The following is a 21,800-nucleotide window of genomic DNA, read 5'->3' as shown; positions in this document are numbered from 1 at the left end:
CGCTGTCCGAAGATGTCTCCGTGGTCATGTGGCCGCCATGACTCAACGCCAGGCGCACGGAACGCTGTTCCCTTCCCACCAAAGGTGGTCCCTATTTTTCTACTTGCATTTTTACGTGCTTTTGAACTGCCCGGTTGGCAGAAGCTGGGACAAGTAACGGGAACTCACCCTGTTACGCGGCACTAGGGATTTAAACCGCTGAACTGCCGACCTTTCGATCGACAAGCTCAGCCTCTTAGTCACTGAGCTTCCCCATCCTAGTATGACTTAGGCTGAATTTGGTTAACAAAATAAAACCTATAATGTCGTTTGCTTGTGTCAGATATGCTCTGAACTGGAGGTAGCAGAATGCCTGGAAGAGCGAAGCACAAAGTGACTTGGTTTCCTTTCCAAGGGCAATCTATCAGCCTAAAAAATAAATAAATAAATCTGCTTTTGGCTTTGGAGATGAACAGTACCATTAATAGACTAATGAATAATCACTTGTTTCTTTGCCATCCTACAAAAGCAGATCATTTGAGGTTTCCAGTTTAGCCAACGGTTAGTGATGCCATTGTTAGCAATACAACCTGGGAGAAAAACAAATTATTTTCCGATCCCTGAACCTAGAATGAATGTTTGACTGTTTCTGTTAACATGACTTTTGTTTCAAGACTTTTTGCTTTGGGTATTGTGGCTCAACGGTGGCCTAGAGGAGACGTTTGCCTCACAATTAGGAGGCTGTGAGTTCGATCCTAGGCAGTGGTAGATGTTTCTCTAACTGGGTGCAAAAAGTCAATATCTGCTGCAAACTTTGCGTAGGAGTCAGGAAGGGCATCCGGACAGTAAATCCTCAGCTCCACTCAGTCGCTCTAACTCCACCGCGTCTCACTCCAAAAGGAGTGATACAAGGAATTACAGGGTCATAGAAAAGATTTTTTTTGGCATTCAATGAGATACCTACATATACCAAGGACAGAAGTCAGATGGCTCCTTAAGATTCGCTCCAGTCAGTCCCGAGCAGGGCATGAAGTGAATGTCCTTTTTGGGGTTGAACCCCACTTTCTTCAAGAATGGCACCAGTTTTTCTTTACATTCTTCATACCTGAAAGGTCAGCCGCAGGGGAGAAAAAATATTAAGACGTTGAGAAGAGCCCTGAAGCCACAAGATGTCGGGTAGGAATTAAGAGCATTTGGTGGTTCAATGTTGTCAGTCTCACAATGACATCATCTACCTCAGTGGTTCCCAACCTTTTCTTCAACACAGACCTCCTTTAATACCTTTTGTGACCATGGACCCCTAAGACTTAGGGGGCCCCCAGGGGTCCGTGGGCCACAAGCTGAGAACCACTAATTTACTATATTTTTCGGAGTATAAGACGCACCTTAGTTTTTGGGGAGGAAAATAAGAAAAAAGCTGATTGGCAGGTAGATTGGCCTCCCGGAATACCCCCAATCAGCTGTTCCCAGAGGTGAATTTTAGCAACAGGTTCCTTGGTTGTGAGCTCTGTGCCTTACTTTTTTTTTCTTTCTTTCTTTTTTCTGCCTCTGAAACTCCATTTCAGAAAAAACTTTTTTCTGCCTCTGAAAGCTTCCGAAACAGAACTTCAGAAAAAAAGCCTCTGAAGCTCCGTTTGGTGTTTTTTTTCTAAACTCCGTTTCCGATGCTTCTTTCAGCCTCTGAAACCTCCCTTTGAGAAGCTGGGCGGGGCTACATTTGGAGTATAAGACACAGCCAGATTTTTACCCTTTTTTGGGGGGGGGGAAGGTGCGTCTTATACTCTGAAAAATACGGTATATCATCATCATCATCATCATCATCACCACCATCGGTCACTTCACATCTCAAAATATATTTGAAATACAGGTAGTTTTCAACTTACAACTACAATTAGGACAAGAATTTCTGTGGCTGCAATTTTTTTGTGATCACCTAACCTTGAGATGGTGCAACCGTTGCAAATATACACCAGTTGCCAAGCGCCTGAATGGTGATCAAGTTTGCTCAGGGATGCTGGGATGGTTGCAAGAGTGAGGACAGACTGTAAACCCCTTTATTCAATGGTGGTGTAACTTTGAGTGGTCACTTAAACAAACAGTTTTAAGTCAAGGACTGTCTGCACACCAAAACTGAACTTGGAGCTTAAGTCAAATTCACCCCCTCCGACTACTTGAAAAGATTTTTGAAACCAGCATATACCGTATTTTTCGGAGTATAAGACACACTCTCCCCCCCCCAAAGAGGGTGAAAATTTGGGTGCATCTTACACACCGAATGTAGCCCCGCTCACCTGCCGGCTTCTACCTTTTGGCCTCTGCCTCCTAGCAATTTACCACCTTGCAGCAAACAGCAAACAGCTAGTTTCAGCTTCAGCACAGCCTGATTAGCACAAGCAATTGATTGCTGGTTGGATCAGCCTTTCGACCATCAGCTGTTTCAGGCTGCAGGGATTGCCATTGCCTAGTGCCACACGCCTCATTTGTTGCAAGGAGGCAAAGGCAGATTTTTTTCCCTTATGCTAATCAGGCTGTGCTGAAACTGAAACAGGCTGTTTGCTGCAAGGAGGCAAATTGCTGGGAGGCAGATTTTTTTTTCTTGTTTTCCTCCTGAAAATAGGCAAGTGCGTCTTATAGTCCGGAGCATCTCATACTCCGAAAAATACGGTACTTCTATGCATAGTTGCCTTTTTAAAAAAATTTGAATTTATATCCCGCCCTTCTCCGAAGACTCAGGGCGGCTTACACTGTGTTAAGCAATAGTCTTCATCCATTTGTATATTATATACAAAGTCAACTTTTATTGCCCCCAACAATCTGGGTCCTCATTTTACCTACCTTATAAAGGATGGAAGGCTGAGTCAACCTTGGGCCTGGTGGGACTTGAACTTGCAATAATTGCAAGCAGCTGTGTTAATAACAGACAGACTTAGTCTGCTGAGCCACCAGAGGCCCCTTCACTAGGGTAATTACACAGGATCTTTGGACCTTATCCATCAAAGCTGTATGAGCCCAGCTCCATTTCCTACAAGTGCCAGCCAAATGCTAGCTACTCTTAACATCCAACTTTGGCACAAAACTAAACTTGCCTTTCGTTGCTCCAGTTCACAGTTGGGTCATCCATTTTGTTAATGAGAACTATTAAGTGTTTTACACCCGCCGTTTTTGCTAACATGGCGTGCTCCCTTGTCTGCCCTCCTTTCTCGAAACCTGTTTCGAATTCTCCTTTTCTCGCAGAGATTACCTGATTGAAAGAAGAAGTTGCGTTAAAGATTTGGAGGGTTTGGCTACAATGCAAACTGGTTTGCTCTAGGCAGGAGGAGGACTACCAGGCAGCTCTCAAACTAAAAGCTTTGGCTTTAATGTTTTACGCTGAGGATCCCGACAAGCCCATAGGTGCCTGCCTGAGTAATTTTTGTCACTGCTCTCAGTTTCACAATATTAATCTCCTTAACAAGATATACGGTGAACTAAAAAGTGTCCATTCAAACACGTCTTTTATAGCGTGCTATGGCACGATTAAATAGCTGTTTTTATAATTTTATTTCTGGAGTTAACAGGTAAAATAAACAACACAATGACAATAGACTAAAAAAAAATCCCAACAAACTGAAAAACATACAGGGCAAAACTCTACATCACCAGACCGAAGGAAAAATATTAATACATAGGCAACCTCAGCTTTTCACTTTTTAATAATTTGAGACCATACTGAAAAACACTGCTAAGTTTTCTTATTTCTACAGTATAAGGACTTTTCAAAGATTGATGAGAATCTAACATCTACACATTTTTATTATATGTTTTTAATCTGTTTTAGTGTTAATTTTTCAGATAGCGCTTACCAGCTACTGGGCGATTTTAAAATAAAGAACGAAACTATGCAAAGAGATGCAGATGAATTAAAAGTTTTCCAAGTGATCCGTACACAAGAAAGGCTCTTACCAATACAGCTAAATCAGCTTGAGAAGCACCGCCTATCATATTTGGAACAAAGCTCTTATGCCCTGGAGCATCTAAAATTGTGAAATGTTTCTTTTCTGTTTCAAAATAAGCACGGCCTACTTCCACCGTTTTCCCTTTGTCCCGTTCTTCCTGGTTTGTGTCTAAGGCCCAAGAGAGATACCTATTAAACAAAATAAGAAGGGAAATAGCTGTTATAAAACTGATTGTTCTCGGGTAAATTTATGATAGATGCTACTGTAAAACGTATCTGAACATTCTCATCCTTTCCAACAACTAAGTTGAATGAACTAAGTTCTACACCAGGGGTGTCCAACCTTGGCAACTTTTTAAAGACCTGAGGACTTCAATTCCCAGAATTCGCCAGCCAGCCAAGCTGGCTAGGTAATTCTAAGAGTTGAAGTTAACTCTTAAAGTTGCCAAGGTTGGACACATTTATTTTATGCAGTTGTGGATTTTGTTTAGGGGTCTCCAACTTTGGCAACTTTTTAAAGACCTGGGGACTTCAATTCCCAGAATTCCCCAGCCAGCTTGTCCACAGATCTACAAGTCTTAAAGTTGGATGCTGTTGTGGATTTTATTTTGGGCGACTCAGGAAATGGGATGCAGCAGGGGATTATCTGCAGGCAGGAAGGTGAAAGAAGTCAAGATGGTGGCCACAACCATGTGATCGAAGCCACACCCGCTTTGTACATCTGTTATGAATGGCAAATACATAGACGTATATTTGCGGTTGGTGGGTTGCCACTACGTCCTTCTAGGTTGTTGTTATCCATTTCTCAGTCCATCTTACAGGTTTGAAGTTTCTTCATGCTCTCTCTTTCAAGGGACAACCAGATCCAAGGTGCTGCTATTCCTTTCCTAGGGAAAAATCTACTCCGTGTGGCTTATTCTCTCAGGATAATTTAAGATTCTATGGACTTATAAGACTCTGTCTACTCTTTATTGGGTGTTTGCCAACTCACTGTCTCCTCCTGGTGGCAAAAAGACTTTCTTAGCTGCTAAGAACTCGGCAGAAGAGCTAATTTTCCTCTGGGGGCTCTTCCTAGTGGATGGACAATTATAAATCAAATTTATAATTAACTGAGCAAAAACCTAAATTGAAAATTATTTGTAATGACATTATAGCAACACAGGGGATTCATCGACCAGTCAGGGGGTATGTTTTGGATTATAATTTTTAATTGCTATTACCATCCATTCCTTGGGCAGACAATGCTCAAAGTTCAGAAATGTAATTCAGTGATTTTCAACTTTAAGGAGCGTGGACTTCAACTCCCAGAATTCCCCAGAGTATGCTGAGCACCCATGCAGCCCGTTTAATTCTGCTCCCCCTTTCCCAGCTAGCTCCGTAACTAAGAATCCTAGAAGCTGCATTTAGCCTGTTGCATCCATTTTCCAGAAGCCCTAATTTTTATCTTGATGTACAATTTCTCTTGTCTTCCGAAGTCAGCAAGCTAGGTGCCGGTTCAAAGACTCAGGGATTCAGAAATCTAGGTCAAGCACATCTGGAGGACCTGAGGTTATCATCATTTAAAGTGGGTTAAAATTTTAAAACGTAGGCTTCATACCAGGTTTCTCTGTTTTTTTCTTTAGCTTCTCTTTCGTATTTTTCAAGCGTTCTTTTATCAACCATGCCTGTCAAATACCTGAAAAGAATTCGGTGCGTGAGATACGAAGAAGAAACACATGTAGAAAGCAGTTTCAGTAGAGCTGAAGTTTTGTTTTTTTAAAAGAGTTAAGTACAGGTTTCTTTAACTTACGACCAGTCACTTAGTGACCGTCTGAAGTTATGATGGACCCCGCCCCAAAAACAACATTGGAAGTTCCAACATTCCAATGGCCCACCCTGAAGTCACCCGGCAACTGGCCTGCATGTTGTACCATATGCAGTGCCCCGTGATCACGTAACCACAGTTTAATACAGGTTTGCTTTACGACTGCAATGCTTGTTTGACAACTGCAGCATTTGCTATATGACCACGGTGTTCACTTAACGGTCACCACGAAAAGGTTGTAAAATCAGGTTGGTCAGATGGGTGGCCCAGTTTTCAACTGTCACAACTTATGACCGTAATGGGCAGGCTCCATTACGTTTGTTTGTAAGTCGAAGACTAGGGAATGAAATGGCTCGAGTTCCCCTCCTCAATCTGCTGGAAATGCAAAAAGTCGTATAGAAAGTATTATCATTTATGGTGGACGTGCACATCCGCAAAAAAAATATTGGAAAAAATTAGAAAATGGTTGGAAGAGATAATTGAGCAACCTATAGACTGGAAACCGGAGTTATTCTTACTGGGAATATTTACCACAAAATACACTAAAGAAATACAATACTTAATTCTACATATAATAAAGGCAGCAAGGATAATAACATACGTACAGAATTGGAAAAACAAAAATATACCAAAAGAGGAAGAAACGATAAGAAAAATCCTGGAATGTGCGGAGATGGACAAATTAACGAAAGAGATAAAAGAAAAGGAGGAAACAGAATGTTATTTAGTATGGAACAAATGGTACGATTGGTTAGGGAGGAGAAACAGTAAATAAGAACGATTGGGAAAGCGTCCTAAAGCAGATAATGTCAGTAAAATAATATGGTTACAATACTACGTGTGAAGGATTGAATATATGAATAAGGGGACTATAAAGATATGTAAAGAAAAGTTGGGGGAAAATGTAAATGATAGAAGAACACCGATTTGAAACTGTTGTAAAAAGCAAATACATGTTTTATGTTTGTTTTATTTTTAAAAGAGAAATAACAATAAATATTATTTTTTTTAAAAAAAGAAATGGCTTGAGTTGCAACTGAACCCCTTTTGGCCAGTCAACGGTTTCAAGAATGCGCAGCTGCATATAAAGTAAGTTTTTTCTTCCAAAAAATTGCCCTCAGAACAAATTGGGAAGATCAAGACATTACAAAAGTGGAGAGAACAGCAGTAATGCCTATCCATTTTTTTTAACAAGCTCTCAGAAAAATGGAAGCTTATTTTGTAATAAAAGTGCTTCAGATTATCAACTGCAGTATTCTTTGATTATAATTATACCTTTTGATTCAGACTAAAAGGTCAATTTAAGGAAGTTTAAGATGACTGAATGGAGTATGTATTTGGGGGAAATTACTTACATTATTTGCCCTCCAATTGTTGATTTTCCAGCATCTAAAAAAAAAAGATAGACAAAAGATGTTTAATATTAGCTCTTTGTGAGCAGCTAAACTATTTAAGTCTTTTTTGTACAGGATTTGATTTTCCTATCAGCATATGCTTTTGTCCTATATAATCATAGAGGGCTAATAATTTAGGATGGATTTTTTTCTCTCTGAAGAAACATCTTGTTCAGATTATATATTTGGGAAATTTCTGATAAGCAGAACCAATTATACTAAAATTGGTATGTAAGCCATTTTCTATTGATTGATAAGTCTTCCCATTTATGTCAACTCTAGCAGTTAAAAACAAGTACATAATCAAACCAACCAACCAACCAGTTTGTCTGACTTTTTCTTTAAAATTTAAAAGTATGAAAAACAAACATGTTCTATTCAGTTACAGGCACGCCACCTCTGGCTCAACTGATGTTCCTGACCCAGAATTCCCTGCACCCTCAGCCAGCAAGAGGGACACTGGGAAATTGCATTTCAACATCTGAAAGTTGCACAGGTGGTCCATTTCTTTACTGTAATCCTTTAATACACCTAGAGATGCAAAGGATCAGGACCAAACGTTACGTTGCAGCTCAAAGATTTATTGCTTAAGCCAGGGGTGTCAAAATCGATTTCATTGAGGGCTGCATGTGTTTGACCTTGGGGGGGTGGGCGTGGCCAGGTCAATGTCAATCATGTCAGGAGCGCCTATGGTGGCCCGAGCACTCTGCCAATGAAAACGGAGCTCAGCTGAGTTGTTTTCACTGGCAGAGGGCTGCAAGAGGCCGTCGCGGCTTAAAACGGAGCTCTGGAGGGCTGAGCTCCGTTTTCGCTGACAAGAGGCACCACGGGCTGGTCCTTCGCTGTTTCCACAGCGGTCCCACAAGCCAGATCTAAGCACCTCGTAGGCTAAATATGGCCCGTGGGCCTTGAGTTTGACACCCCTGGCTTAAGCCCATACACAAGAATCTAGACAACTGAAGTTCAATACTAAATTGGTATCACAGAAGGCTCAAGAGAATTCAAAAGGGGTTGGACTTGGACTGTTTGTGGATTTTAACTACTCTAAACTGATGATATGCTTAACTCCCCCCCTCCGTTCTGCTTGCTTTTCTCCTATAGTAGATTAGACAGCCAAGTCCATGGAGGACCAGAAGGTTAACAATGTCTGATTATTGGCTTCAAAATCATCTCTGAAGCTTTCTAGAGCAACTCACCTACGTGTCCAATGAACACCACGTTCACGTGTTCCTTCTTGGGAGCACCAGGGGGAGCTACCATGGATTTGGGTTTTGGCATCTCCTCCTCTTCCTCCATCATTTCCTGGGTGCTCTCTTCAATGGGCCCTGCGTCACCGGAAGGGCCACTCGCTAATTCGGATTCAATGATTTCTTCTTTGTGGTCCCACGATTCCTCGGGGGACATTTCCGTTTCTCCATTTTCTACTACGGTGGAATAAAGAGTTACTTGAAGGGGAGAAGGGCTTTTGGGTGGCTTTCTTGGGAAGGGGTGGGGAGGAGAGGAGAAGGCTTAGCAAGACTACAGAGCGGTTGCCTGTTTTTAAGTTCCAGTTTTTATTTCTTTTCCTCCGTCCCAGAGTTTTGGGACGCACATTTTAAAACTTCATTTTTACTGCAATCACTTGGAGGTTGATTGTAAGTAAATAATGTAAAGCAAGCTGCTATTCATAGGATTTGGCTATTTTAACACAGAAGCCCTTTTCTCAACTATAGCGGTAGGAATGCTGAAAACAACCTCCAGACCATAAAGTTTTAGTAGTGTAAACAGTGTGCTGGAATTCACTAATGGAACTGTTTGTGAGAGCTACTGAATGCTAGTCATCTTTTCTTTCGCCTTCTTTGCTTCTTTTCCTATGAAAACCTAAAATACAGGTTGCATCAATTCGGGGCTTAAAAGCAAGCTACAGCTGCAATCTTTCTTGATGGGATAGTTGACAGCTTCCATAATGCTTAGCTAGAAGGACACAGGCTGGAAAAGGCCGAAGGTTATTTGTCGTTCCGTGATTTGAAACAGCTTTATTAAACAAGTTTAAATGCAGTCCCGGGTCTCAAAGGTAAGGAAAGTGACTCTATTTGGACTCTACTGAGATATCCTGATCTCAGCATTGCTTTCTCCACATGGCTCCTGCAATTATCAATTATCTTCTCTGTCTTTGGCACGGACATGCCCATAGCTCACCCCCAAACATGCCCATAACTCACCCCCAAGCACAGCTTCTCTGGAATGGGAAAACCGGCTGTGGTTGGTATTGCTAAAGTAAATCTTAGCAGATCTACTGCAAAGCATCTGGGACCCACCACTAATCAGGAAGCAATATACCGTTCTAAGAGAATTGAAAATGTACGGGTAGTCCTTGACTTACGACCATGAACCCCAAATTTCTGTTGCTAAGTGAGACGTTTGTTAATTGCCCCATTTTACGGCCTTTCTTGCCACAATTGTTAAGTGAATCGCTGCCATTGTTAAGTTAGTTAACATGGTTGTTAAACGAATCTGGCTTCCCCATGGACTTTGGTTGTCAGAAGGTTGCAAATGAGGAATCTCGGGTCACAGCAACCGTCATAAATGAGAGCCAGTCACCAAGCGGCTGAATTTTGATCACGTGACCAAGTGGGATGCTGCGATGGTTGTAAGGGTGAAAAACGGCCGTAAGTCACTTTTTTCAGGACCGTTGTAACTTCAAATGGTTACTGAATGAATGGTTGTAACTTGAGGACTCCCTGTAACCATCTGAACACCCTTAGAGCTTTCTAAGTTGGCCAAGCGGTTCCACAAACCAGAGAGGATCCTAATAAAGAGACCGATTAGGAAGAACTTCAAGGTTGCAAGGCAAAGGGCCCAGTTCAAGCTATGCTATGTGGTTTCTTACCAACGGCTTCGGAGATTTCCATACCGATGGCAACGTTTGACGCTAGAAGAATAGAAAGAAGCAGGTTACAGAGGCTGCATCGGCTCAGCCTTCCCAGTTCATATTCTCTTTTGAGCACTGGACTAATCGCTGTCTGTTCATTGCACAGTCTCTGCCAGATGCTCAGATTGGATCTGGCCTGTCTCTCTATCTCTCGAGTCCTTTCCAAGGGCCTGGGACGGACAAACGCCGAGGCTTGATGCTGTTGCAATTATACTCGCAGGATGGAAGCTGTGTGAAAGCACAGCTGCCTTTCGCAATTGACTAATTGTCAACGCCAAGGGTGTTCAAGGGGTGCTCCAATCGTTTTGGGATTGCACCCAAGGCTCCTATTACTATTGGTGATATTATTTATTAAATGTACATGCTGCCCATCTCACTGTCAAGTAACTCCGGGTGGTTTACAACATGACACAAGCAACAATATAAATGAGCCACGCTAGGAACTAATACACAATGGGGAAGGGTCAGAGCCAGGTTTTTGTGGCCCTTTTATAAGGCCAACAGGATGGGAGCAGGTCTCTCCTAGAGGGCCATGATGTTCTAGATTGCTTCTAATTGTGTAAAGGCTCCACAAACTTGTTTCCTAACCCCAATAGCTGAGCTTTACATTTGTCACACACAAAAATAAAAGGAAACGTATTACCTTCACAAGATGGCAGGTCTTCTTGTGATGATTCTGCCGATGCCCCTTCAAAAAGAGAAATAAATAGTTGGTATAACTCCAGGGAAAATTGAAGAACAAAACTAGCCACTGTTCAGAAGGAAAAGCGAAGCAGGTGTGCTCTTCTCCTATTCTTTGAATATTCAGGACTCTGAATTCAAGAGGCCAATTCAATCCATACAAAGCGCTTATTATTTTTAAATAAAATGTTATGCAGCCCATCTCACCTATAAGGTAAAGGTTCCCCTCGCACATATGTGCTAGTTGTTCCCGACTCTAGGGGGCAGTGCTCATCTCCATTTCAAAGCCGAAGAGCCAACACTATCCTAAGATGTCTCTGTGGTCATGTGGCTGGCATGACTCAACGCCAAAGGCGCACGGAACGCTGTTCCCTTTCCACCAAAGGTGGCCCCTATTTTTCTACTTGCATTTTTTACCTGCTTTCAAACTGCTAGGTTGGCAGAAGCTGGGACAAGTAATGGGAGCTCACCCCGTTACGCGGCGGTAGGGATTCGAACCGCTGAACTGCCGACCTTTTAATCGACAAGCTCAGCATCTTAGCCACTGAGCTACTGCGTCCCTAGGGGCTTACAAGTTATAAAACAGGTAAGAAAATAAAACACCAAAACATTAGTACTACTCAGATTAAGCTTTGGAAAATTATACTTAAACCAGAACTAAGGGATGGATGGGGATGAGGTCTTCTTACCCCGTCATTAACATAAAACCAGGCAATCTTACGCCGTGGCAGGAGTAGTAAACCAGACCATAACGTGGAACCTGTTTCTCTAGATGTTGCTGAATTATACCTTCCAACGTGCCTTGTAATTGGCTATGTTGGTTAGGGCTTCAGGGGTGTTGCCGCTAAGTAGTGCCCAAAAAGGCCATTGGTTCCCCAACTTGCTTCAAAGCATGAAATTAAACACATCCACGCTCTTCCTTGTGCTTGTCTTTGAGCAGGTGGGGGAGGGGGAAACTTCACTACTACTCACTGAGGTATAAATAATCACGGTCTGCCATTTTCTCTGCGGCCAATTTGTCTGCAAGCGTGGCAGGCAAAAATCTCCCCAACTGACCTAAGTCGGCGTGCGAACCAGGCTCGAGGCACTATTCCTAGCCATTCTGTTCAAAGCAGTCTACCCATCAGAGAAACAGAATGAGAGGATTGGAAGGGACCTTGGAGGTCTTCTAATTCAACCCTCTCTGCTCATGGCAGAAGATCCTATACCAGCGGTGCCCAACCTTCTTGGCATTAGGGCTGGGAAGTGGCTCACCAGGCTAATGCAGCCTGTTATTAACACACAGCTGCCTGCAGTTACAATTACTGCAGGCTTGAGTCCCACCAGGCCCAAGGTTGACTCCGCCTTCCATCCTTTATAAGGTAGGTAAAATGAGGACCCAGATTGTTGGGGGGGGGCAATAAGTTGACTTTGTATATAAATATACATATAGGATGAGACTATTGCCTTACACAATGTAAGCCGCCCTGAGTCTTCGGAGAAGGGCGGGATATAAATTCAAATAAAAAAAAAAATTAGGGACCAGTTTCATGGAATTAACTCTTGACAACTACCAAGGCAGGAGAATTATGACTTCATATTCTTTTGGAAGAGCGGAATAAAAGTTACCTCAACTCTAACGAAAGGCAAGAAAGTGTGTGACATATTAGAAGCGGCCGTGCTGGAAGTAATTCTGTAAGCAGTTCTGTTTGTGATTATTGCACAACCGGACTGCAATAAATACTTAAATCTTTCCATTCTCTTTGAAGAGGAATTTTTTTTTTTTGGTACAAACACTGGACAATGTCCTACTAAGCTTGTAAAAAAAGCATTTGCTTGCTCCATGTAAGATCAGCAAACAGACAAGAAAGCTTGAGTTTGAACTGAAGCTCTTCCTCCATTTTTCAGACCATCCAAGGATAATATTCCTATTGGTTTTCAGAATTTAATTAATGGACACATACGTTCTATATAAATACATAGAATAGAATTTTTTATTGGCCAAGTGTGATTGGACACACAAGGAATTTGTCTTGGTGCATACGATCTCAGTGTACATAAAAGAAAAGATAAGTTTATCAAGAATCATAAGGTACGACACTTAATGATAGTCATAGGGTACAAATAAGCAATCAGGAAACAATCAATATCAGTATAAATTGTAAGGATTCAAGCAACAAGGTTGCAGTCATACAGTCATAAGTGGAAGGAGATGGGTGATGGGAATGATGAGAAGATTAATAGTAGTGCAGACTTAGTAAATAGTTTGACAGTGTTGAGGGAATTATTTGTTTAGCAGAGTGATGGCATTCGGGAAGAAACTGTTCTTGTGTCTAGTTGTTCTGGTGTGCAGTGCTCTATAGCGTCGTTTTGAGGGTAGCTATGCAGCTATACATGCAGCTATGGTGGGCTAAGACTCAGAGAGATCCAGATTCAAAACTCCAAGATGACGCTCAAAGGGTCACACACCATGTCTCAGCCAAATCCATCTCACAAGCTTGTGAGGATAACACAAAATGATCAAAGCACATTACCCTCAGTGTTTATATCGATGCAACACGCAGATGATAACAATAGATGAAAACCAACTACAGTTCTAGTATGAAAATATAAGCCCCAGTTGACGAATATTTGTCAGCAGACCAGTGAGATTAAACATAGAACATGGACATTTAGATCAGACTGCTGAACAATATTGTTTCAGACGTTAACTTGAAGCAGGGACTACGACATCACTTAGGTGTTGCTGTTTTTAAAGTTGTGGAACATGTACCTACAACTGGAGGGAGAATCTGATGCTCCAGAGAGGGTCATAAGATGTTCAAGTGCAAATGGAAATTTTTTTTGCTTTTGCTGGATAAGGAAAGACCTGGTTATTTGGATCAGGTTTTTTTTAAAAACACAATTCTGATTTATATTTTAAGCAGGTTATTCCTTCTCAGTCCCAAGAAAAAGCCTTCTTAAAAATGTTACCAACAAAACAGCCAGAATTTATCTATGCAATTGCCAGGAATTAAGACTGACTTGAAGTTGGAAAACCACAAATTCTAAACCTTTCGAACAGGTTAGAGGTGGTTTTGAAGAAGAAGAAAAAAAGCATGTGTAATAAGGCTGAAATAGTTTTCTAAAGTCAAGATTCCCAAACATGCCAGTTTAGCCTAGTGGTTAAGGCACCGAACTAGAAAGCAAGAGACTGTGGATTCAAGTTCCGTCTTAGCCACGACAGCCAGCTGGATGACTTGTTACTAGGGGGAAAAACAAGAAGAGGAAGGTAACTTTGAATTGGTCACTAAATGAATGGTTGTAAGTCGAGGACCATCTGCAGTTGCCATCCTCAAAGACATTATGTGACACACACACCTGTAACATCTACTTACATAGGTATAGGCAGTTATCAGTAAGAGCCAGCCTATGTGTAACTTTCGGCTAGCAATCGGCTGGGACTACATAGTGAGAGTTCCTCCTCATTTTAGGAACCATCGCTCTGAAAAAGTTACTTTATTCCCGAGCAACCTCTCCTACTTGTGCCTTTTTCTTGGAATGCAGAAGCCAGTTGGAGCGAATTACCCTGGTAAGGGCGGTATGACCGCCCTTTTGCAGAGACTGAGCCAAGGGGCACCAAAGAGAGACAGACACAGAAACGTGAGCTAAGCAGAAAAACAGGAATCGCCTTCCCTTTCATGACTGAATCAGGTCCAAGGTAAAAGCTAAGCATTTAAATGAAGTCCGATTAGAGTCACTAGGAGGTGGGACGTGTTATTATGGTGGGGAAAATAATTCAGGAGTCCGCTAACACTTTTCCCACAAATTTCACTAAAAGGAACAAGGTCTTCGTGAGCTACGTTGCCTCCATCTGGTCAAATGAGCTGCCGTTCACAAAAGCTTGTTTTTAGTAAAATTCGTTCGTTGGAACTCATTTTCTTTCTTTTTTTTCTTTGCACTTTCCTTGGTGCAAAATCGCGTTTGTAATCTTCAGAGTACAAAGCAGGTTACAATCGGTCAGCAACTTACTGACCCTGAGTAGGCGAGAAATGCTTATTTAGCGAATAGGACTGCAGAAAATACAAACTGTTCCGACTCTGGGATGAATTTCTGGCCGCCTGAGGCTCTCCTTCCACCAAGGATCATTAAATCCCATCTTCTCTTATTCTGCAACCTGTGGGGCACCCGGTGCCAATCTGTTTAAGGGCTAAGCCTGTGCTTCCACACCCTTATCGGAGGTACAGCCTGTGCGCCTGTACGTGGCTTGATAACATGCCTTTCATGTGCCATCAGGAGGTAATGCAGGCAGCAATTAAACCAGTATCTTACGTTCAACGTGGAGTAAAAGGGATGCAGGACCTGCTGCTATCCTGAGATTGCAGCAAACACATTTGCAAATTTCTGTAGTGTAGACCAGACGGCATCCAACTTGCCTTGGATAACTTATAACAGAGCTGGAAGGGGCCTTGGAAGTCATCTAGTCCAACCCTCTGCTCAAGCAGGAGACCTTAGATCAGGGGTTCCCAACGTGGGGCCCACGCCCCGCGGCGGGGACAATTTGATTTTTAATGGGGGCAATTTGAAGTTTGCTTAAACCAAGTTAATGGCCTTTTAGGCTTCCCCCGCGCGTGAGTAGGAGTCACTTTTTGAATAGTAAAAATTATATGTCGGGGGGGAGGGGGGCGATCAGGATTTTAGAGATGCTTAGGTGGGGCATGGTCCCCAAAAAAAGGTTGCGAACCACTGCCCTAGACCATTTCAGGCAATCCAGTCTCTTCTTAAAAGCCTCCGGTAATGGATCACCCACAACTCCTGAAGGGAAGCCGTTCCATTGGTTGTTTGTTCTGTCAGGAAATCTCTCCTTAATTCTACCGTGGTTCCCCGAAAATAAGACCCTGTCTTAAATTTTCTTTGAACCCTGAAACAAGCGCTTGGCCTTATTGCCATGTGCTCAAAAGCCCGATTGGGCTTATTATCAGAGGAGGTCTTATTTTGGGGGAAACAGGGTAAGTTGGATCTCTCCTTAGTTAGTTTCCTTGGGTTTTTTTCTTGTCTTGTCTTTTGGTGCTTTGGAAAATAGCTTGACGCCCTTCGTCTTTGTATGAGCCCTTCAAATATTGGAACCCTGCTATCAGGTCACCCCTAGGCCTTCTTTTCATTAGACTAGAAATACCCAATAATTCCTGTAACTGTCCTTTTTAGCCTCCGGTCTTTGTTGCTCTTTTCTGCATTCTTTCCAGAGTCTCCCTTGCTTTTCTGGTCCCAGTTAGCAAAACAGGATAAAAAGAAACTCACCCAAGATTTATAGCTGCATCCTTAAGCTTCATTCTAGGTTTTATTTTAGCCTTAATGAAGAAGAATAGAATAGAATAGAATTTATTGGCCAAGTGTGATTGGACACACAAGGAATTTGTTTTGGTCCATATGCTCTCAGTGTACATAAAAGAAAAAAAAAAGCCTTCATCTAAGGTACAACATTTACAACACAAATGATGGTCATAGTCATAAGTCATTCCCATAGGCACAATTAAGAATCGTGCCCATGGGAATGACTTAAACCAAATGTGTGCGTTTACTATCCTCACACTTGGCAGAGGTGTGCGAAATGTGAGAAGCCTGGAATTTCACTAAAGCTTCCCTTGGGAATGCAAAATGGGGAGAAGTGGAAGCTTTGTGTGTTCTAGAAACATTTTTCGTCTGTAGTGGAGTGCTTCAACTTAGAATACTTTTACTTCAAACTCAGAAAGCTTGCCAAATGCTAAATCAGTGGTTTCGTATTAAAAACAAAGCATTTTCACAAAACATCTTCAGGAACTAAACTGTTTTGCATGTAGATGGACACATGTGCTTTGGATGTCCCTCAAAAGACAAACATTTGGAAAAATTCTGTCTCGTTGAGATCAAACAACAGGATAATGCAAGTAAGCGGCTAAATAAATGGTCTCACTCAGATAATTTCTCCCCAAAGCAACAGTTAAAGTAGGGCACCTCCAAGCAGTTTGCTAAGTATTTAATAAAGTTAATAAAAGCAGGAAGCCCTGAATTCCAATATTTTAAAGACCCTTATGGGGTTATAACAAGCCAGAAATCTCCAGCTTGAATGAAATGTTGGATTCAAAGTTTCACTGCTCATTTAGATGCTGGCAAGATTTAAAAATAAAATAAAATAGACATGAATGGGCAGTCTCCAGAAGTATGGTTGCATAATCCTGATAAGCATAGGAACCAGCTCTAGAGATAATCTGACATTAAAGGAAAACGAAGAGCCAGCTAATCAGGTCTTCCCAACTTGGAATCAATTCTTGTTGCAAGATTACAATGGATTTCTTTACGTGGTCTAACTTACTGAAAAGTTTGCCCCACAAAACAAATGCTTATTTCAAATGTTACTAGCCGCCCAACTCTAATGGACTCTGAGCAGCATACAAACCTAGTTTTCTAAAAACAAACCCAACTAGAAACATTTCATCAGCCATACAGCCTAAAGACTAAAATGGTGTAATAAACAAAATCAACCAAACAAGGCCTAAGCAAATAATAAACGTCAACCCCAGACCTGGGACCAAACCAAAGATTTTCTGGAACTCTAAGAGACATAATACTGCCCTTATTTATGTCCTGCCCTTATTTTTGCAAATAAGGTGGCGAGCATATCCGACAAAACATCCTTCTCCTACTTTCCCCACAACAACCCTGTGAAGTTGATTGGATTCAGAGAGTCAGCCAGCTGGCTTTCATGACTAAAGCCTTATCTTCATAGCCCCTTATCTTTGGGGGTGGGGAAGGCTGTTTTAGAGAATGGGGGCCGCAACAGAGAAGGCACCCTCCCTTCTGCCAACAAAATGATAGCGTTTATTGAAGGAGTCCTGGAATGCACTCACTTTACTGAAAGATGGGCAAAACAACAAACTGGATTGAAGAGCCAAATGAACACAGCTGCAAAGTATGTTGAGGGCATCCCTTTAAACTGATACTCAAAGGGTCAAATATGATTTACGTTGGGGCAGGAAAGTAAACTAGTGGCCTGCAGAAATAGGAAGACTTTAAATCCAGCATTCTTGTGCCTTTTAGACTAGCTGGGCAGTTGGGAGTTTAAAACACATGGAGAACATCAGGCAGACTAACCTAGGCTAAGCAGCTGTAGGCACTTATCTAAAACCCAAGACAAAGGCACACTGGAGCATTATGAACACATTTTAAGGGGATTCAATAAGACAAAGTGAGTAAAAATGTTGGGATTATCCGAGAACTTTATGTTAACTTTTCTGAAATCCCTACAAGAAGAATTTAACCATCCCTTCTTCCCAAAGCCAAGTCAAATCAAACCAAACCAAACCAAACCAAACCAAACCAAACTATAATATACCTTTTGTGTTTGGGCAGGTTATATGAAAACTACAATTGTATTTGGTAACATGTTTAGAGTTTAAGCCCCTAGTCTATCGGGCTTCTTGCCTGGCACACTATTAAAAATATTCCTTTTTAGATATAATTCAAGGCGGTGAACATACTTAATATTGCTGCTCTTATTATTCCCTACAACAAAAACCCTGTGAGGTGTGTTGGGCCGAGAGAAAGGGACTGGCCCAAAGTCACCTAATCAGCTACCATGCCAAAGGTGGGATTAGAAATTACCGTCTCTTGGTGACTGGCTCAAAGTCACCCAAGCTGGCTTTGTGCCCAAGGCAGGACTAGAACTCATAATCTCCTAGTTTTTAGGCCAGCAGCTTCACCACTACACCAAACTAGCTTTATAATCTTAAACCCGTCACAATTCCTAGGAACGCCTCTACTAGTCTGTCTATTCACTCCAGGGCAAGCACTGAATGCCAAATAGTTAATTATTCTAACCTGTCAATAAAGGCCCTGGGGCTACTCCATTATTTTTCTTCCCCCTCCTCTTTTTAAGACACCATTACGTTTTGTCCCCCTGAGCCTCGTTGGCCTGCAAGTCACTGAACCTGCCTGGATCCCCGAAAACAGAGCCTACCTCTTTTTATTTCCTGACCTTATCTTATCTCAAAGACTGTGAGAGTTTTACCACAAAAGGGAGAAGCAGCCCTGTGGAAAAAGTCAAGAAAAAAGGATCACCAACCAGCCACCTATTTGAAAAGTGGCTTGAGAATGAAGAGCGTCCTCCAAGCCAGGGGTCTCCAACCTTGGTCCCTTGAAGACTTGTGGACTTCAACTCCCAGAGTCCCACAGCCAGCAGGAACTCTGGGAGTTGAAGTCCACAAGTCTTCAAGGGACCAAGGTTGGAGACCCCTGCTCCAAGCGGTTTCACAGCAACTGTTGAGACTACCAGGAAATACGCTTTTATTTTCTCCCCTTTCTCTACTGCCAAGCCAAAAAGAAAGGTTGACGTCTCTCCACCACCGTTCAAGATTGCATCACAGGCCAAGGGGGTGCTGCTCTGAGTCACTCCTTGGCTCAGCTGCCCCAGCACAGATGGATGAATAGCTCTTCTATCACAAGCAGGGAAACCTGTCTGTCTTGCAGAATCACCGGGAGGCTCTCCCGTCCCACTCGCTCAAGGCTGCACTCTGGAAACGTCCCTCAGAAAGTCCTCGAGAAGGTTGCCGAGGGCCAGAGAAAGGGCCTCTTCCATCACCGTTCAGACCTTCCTGCTGGGATGGGATGGGAGGATGGCTCTGCTTTTTTTTAAAAAATCCCTGCCATCCTCCTCTTCCAATGGAGGGTGGCAAAACGGTAAAGAACTAGGTCAAGCTGTGGATTTCCCTTCGGGGAGTTTCGGAGTGCAACCCCAACCATGCCAACTTGGCAGAGGCCCAGAAAAACACGGGTCAAGCGATCTTGCAAGCAACCAGCTGTCTATTCTGTCATTCTCAGAAGGGAAGGGAGCAGAAGGCCAGCTTCTCCCAGCCAGGATGTCTTCAGGCCAACCTATTCTTCATCCTGGGTTTAGACCATGGTTGTCCACCAACCTTAAGACTTGGTGGGCTTCAACTCCCAGGATTGAACCAGAGGTGTCCAACCCTGGAAACTTCAAGACTTGGGAACTTCAACTCCCAGAATTGAACCAGGGGTGTCCAACCTTAGCAAGTTTAAGACTGGAGGATTTCAACTCCCAGAATTCCTCAGCCAGTTGGACACCCCTGGTTTAGTTAACTCTGTCTGAGGAATTCTGGGAGTTGAAGTGCCCCGGTCTTAAAGTTGCCAAGGTTGGACATCCCTGGTTTAGACCTTGACCTACCTTGCAGGGTTGTTGAAGGACAACCCCAGAGCACAATCCTTTCTCTGCTGAGCCCCCTTTTTTTTGGGGGGGGGAGAAATTCCCATCTCGTTGGCAACCTTTTCAAACCCTTTAGAGGCAACCCACCCTCTCCCAGGCCTACTCCCAAAATATTCTGGGGAAGGCATAGGGAGAAGCACCCCATATATGTATTATATATTCTAGGATATCTATCTATCTATCCATCCATCCATCCTAGGAACAATATATATATATTGTTCCTAGAAGCACGAAGCTGTAAACACCAGCCTGAAGATGACGAATGAGACTTTGTCGAAACATCGCCAAGACACTTCCAATTTTATGCGGGAGAAAACCCAAATAACCAAAGACCTATATATGTATGTATGTATGTATATATGTATGTATGTATATTTATATGGGGTGGGTCAAGGCCAGGTTTGAATCTTAACAGTGGCTCCTGGGAAGGGGAGGGGGCTCTCTGACTCAGGGCGACCTTCCCCACAAGGTTATTGTGGGGGGGGGGGCAGGGGAGAAAGAGAATTCAAAGAGAGCCCCTTAAACAACTGAAGACTACCTGAACCCCAAGGGACAGAGAGCAATAATAGGGGAAGGAGGTCTTAGGCAGCCTAATTGGGCGGAGTGGGGGGGGGCTTTAGAAAGGTGCCCCTGAATCCGTTCGGGAGGAATTAAAAGACTGAAGGGACCCCAAGAACTGCCTGGGCAATAATGGGGTCAGGGGTGTTTAATAATGGGGGAGATTATCTTAGGCAGCTTAATGGGGGCTTTAGAAAGGTGCCCTGAATACGGTCGGGAGGAATTAAAAGACTGAAGGACCCCAAGAACTGCCTGGGCAATAATGGGGTGTTTAATAATGGGGGGGAGATTATCTTAGGCAGCTTAATGGAGGGGGGGGCTTTAGAAAGGTGCCCCTGAATACGGTCGGGAGGGGAATTAAAAGACTGAAGGGACCCCCAAGAACTGCCTGGGCAATAATGGAGGGTGTTTAATAATGGGGGGGAGGTTGTTTTAGGCAGCCTAATTGGGCAGGAGGGGGCTTTAAAAAGGTGCCCCTGAATCCCTTCGGGAGGGGAATTAAAAGACTGAAGGGACCCCCAAGAACTGCCTGGGCAATAACGGGGTGGGGGTGGGGTGTTAAATAACGGGGGTGTCTTAGGCAGCCGTCATTGGGCGAAGGACGAGGGAGTCTTTAGGAAGCTGCCCCGCGAAGGAGGAGGAGGACGGGGGAGAAGGGAGGGGGAGAGGGTCCCCGTCCGGTGTCGGGCCGTTCCGCGGGCTCACCGTGTGTCAGCGACGGGCCCGTCGGCAGCCCCGGCGGAGGCGAAGGGGGCGTCGTCGACGGCGCGGGTTGTCCGGGGCCTCCCCTCAGGAAAGCCGGCACGAACTCGGCGGCGTGGACGTTGGGCACGAAGGGCTTGGCGTTGACGTTGAGGTGCCGGCTGAAGGCCGCGCCCAGGAGCTGCTCCTCCTCGGACTCCAGCTGGGCCAGGCCGGGCCCCGCCGCCGCCGCTGCTGCCGCCGCCGCCACCAACGCCGCCGCTGCGGCTTCCTCGTCCACCGTGGCGGCGGCGGCGGCGCTTCCGCTGCTCGGCTCGAGGTCCGCCTGGTCCCAGCAATCGGGCGCCGAGTCGCTGCTGCTCCCGCTGCCGTTCGCCTCCATTTTGTGCGGCCGGCCCCCCTCAGGAGCCTCTCTTTGGCGGCCCAAGCGCCTCCCCGGCGGGGAAGGGAGGGAGGGAAGGCCCGGAGAGGCGGCGGCGGGGAGGGGGACGGACGGACGGACGGCGACAAGCGGAGGCGGCGACGACCCCGGTCCTCGCTCCGGCCACGCTCCGCGTGTGCCCCACCGCCCCGACGCAGTATGGCCTCCCTCAGCTGCCGTACGCTTCGTCTTCCCTGCGCAG

The 21,800-nt window shown here is 44.0% G+C and overlaps 1 protein-coding gene across 1 annotated transcript in view; it reads right to left on the bottom strand.

Moving 5' to 3' along the window:
* Positions 1-21,800, bottom strand: part of GSPT1 (G1 to S phase transition 1) — a 31,937-nt gene extending 10,137 nt beyond the window's left edge. The window contains exons 1-9 of the mRNA XM_058156922.1: positions 21,181-21,800; positions 10,666-10,710; positions 9,981-10,022; positions 8,308-8,535; positions 7,073-7,106; positions 5,511-5,588; positions 3,922-4,102; positions 3,066-3,220; positions 944-1,084 (exon numbers count right to left, since the gene is read on the bottom strand). Of these exons, the coding sequence (XP_058012905.1) occupies positions 944-1,084; positions 3,066-3,220; positions 3,922-4,102; positions 5,511-5,588; positions 7,073-7,106; positions 8,308-8,535; positions 9,981-10,022; positions 10,666-10,710; positions 21,181-21,559 (1,283 nt within the window). The 5' untranslated portion in view covers positions 21,560-21,800. The remainder of the gene's footprint in view (positions 1-943; positions 1,085-3,065; positions 3,221-3,921; positions 4,103-5,510; positions 5,589-7,072; positions 7,107-8,307; positions 8,536-9,980; positions 10,023-10,665; positions 10,711-21,180) is intronic.

The sequence above is a fragment of the Ahaetulla prasina genome, chromosome 14, assembly GCF_028640845.1.
Source record: "Ahaetulla prasina isolate Xishuangbanna chromosome 14, ASM2864084v1, whole genome shotgun sequence".
NCBI lineage: Eukaryota > Metazoa > Chordata > Lepidosauria > Squamata > Colubridae > Ahaetulla > Ahaetulla prasina.
Note: the sequence above shows the minus strand (reverse complement) of the source record. Positions and strands in the feature narration are given on the sequence as shown.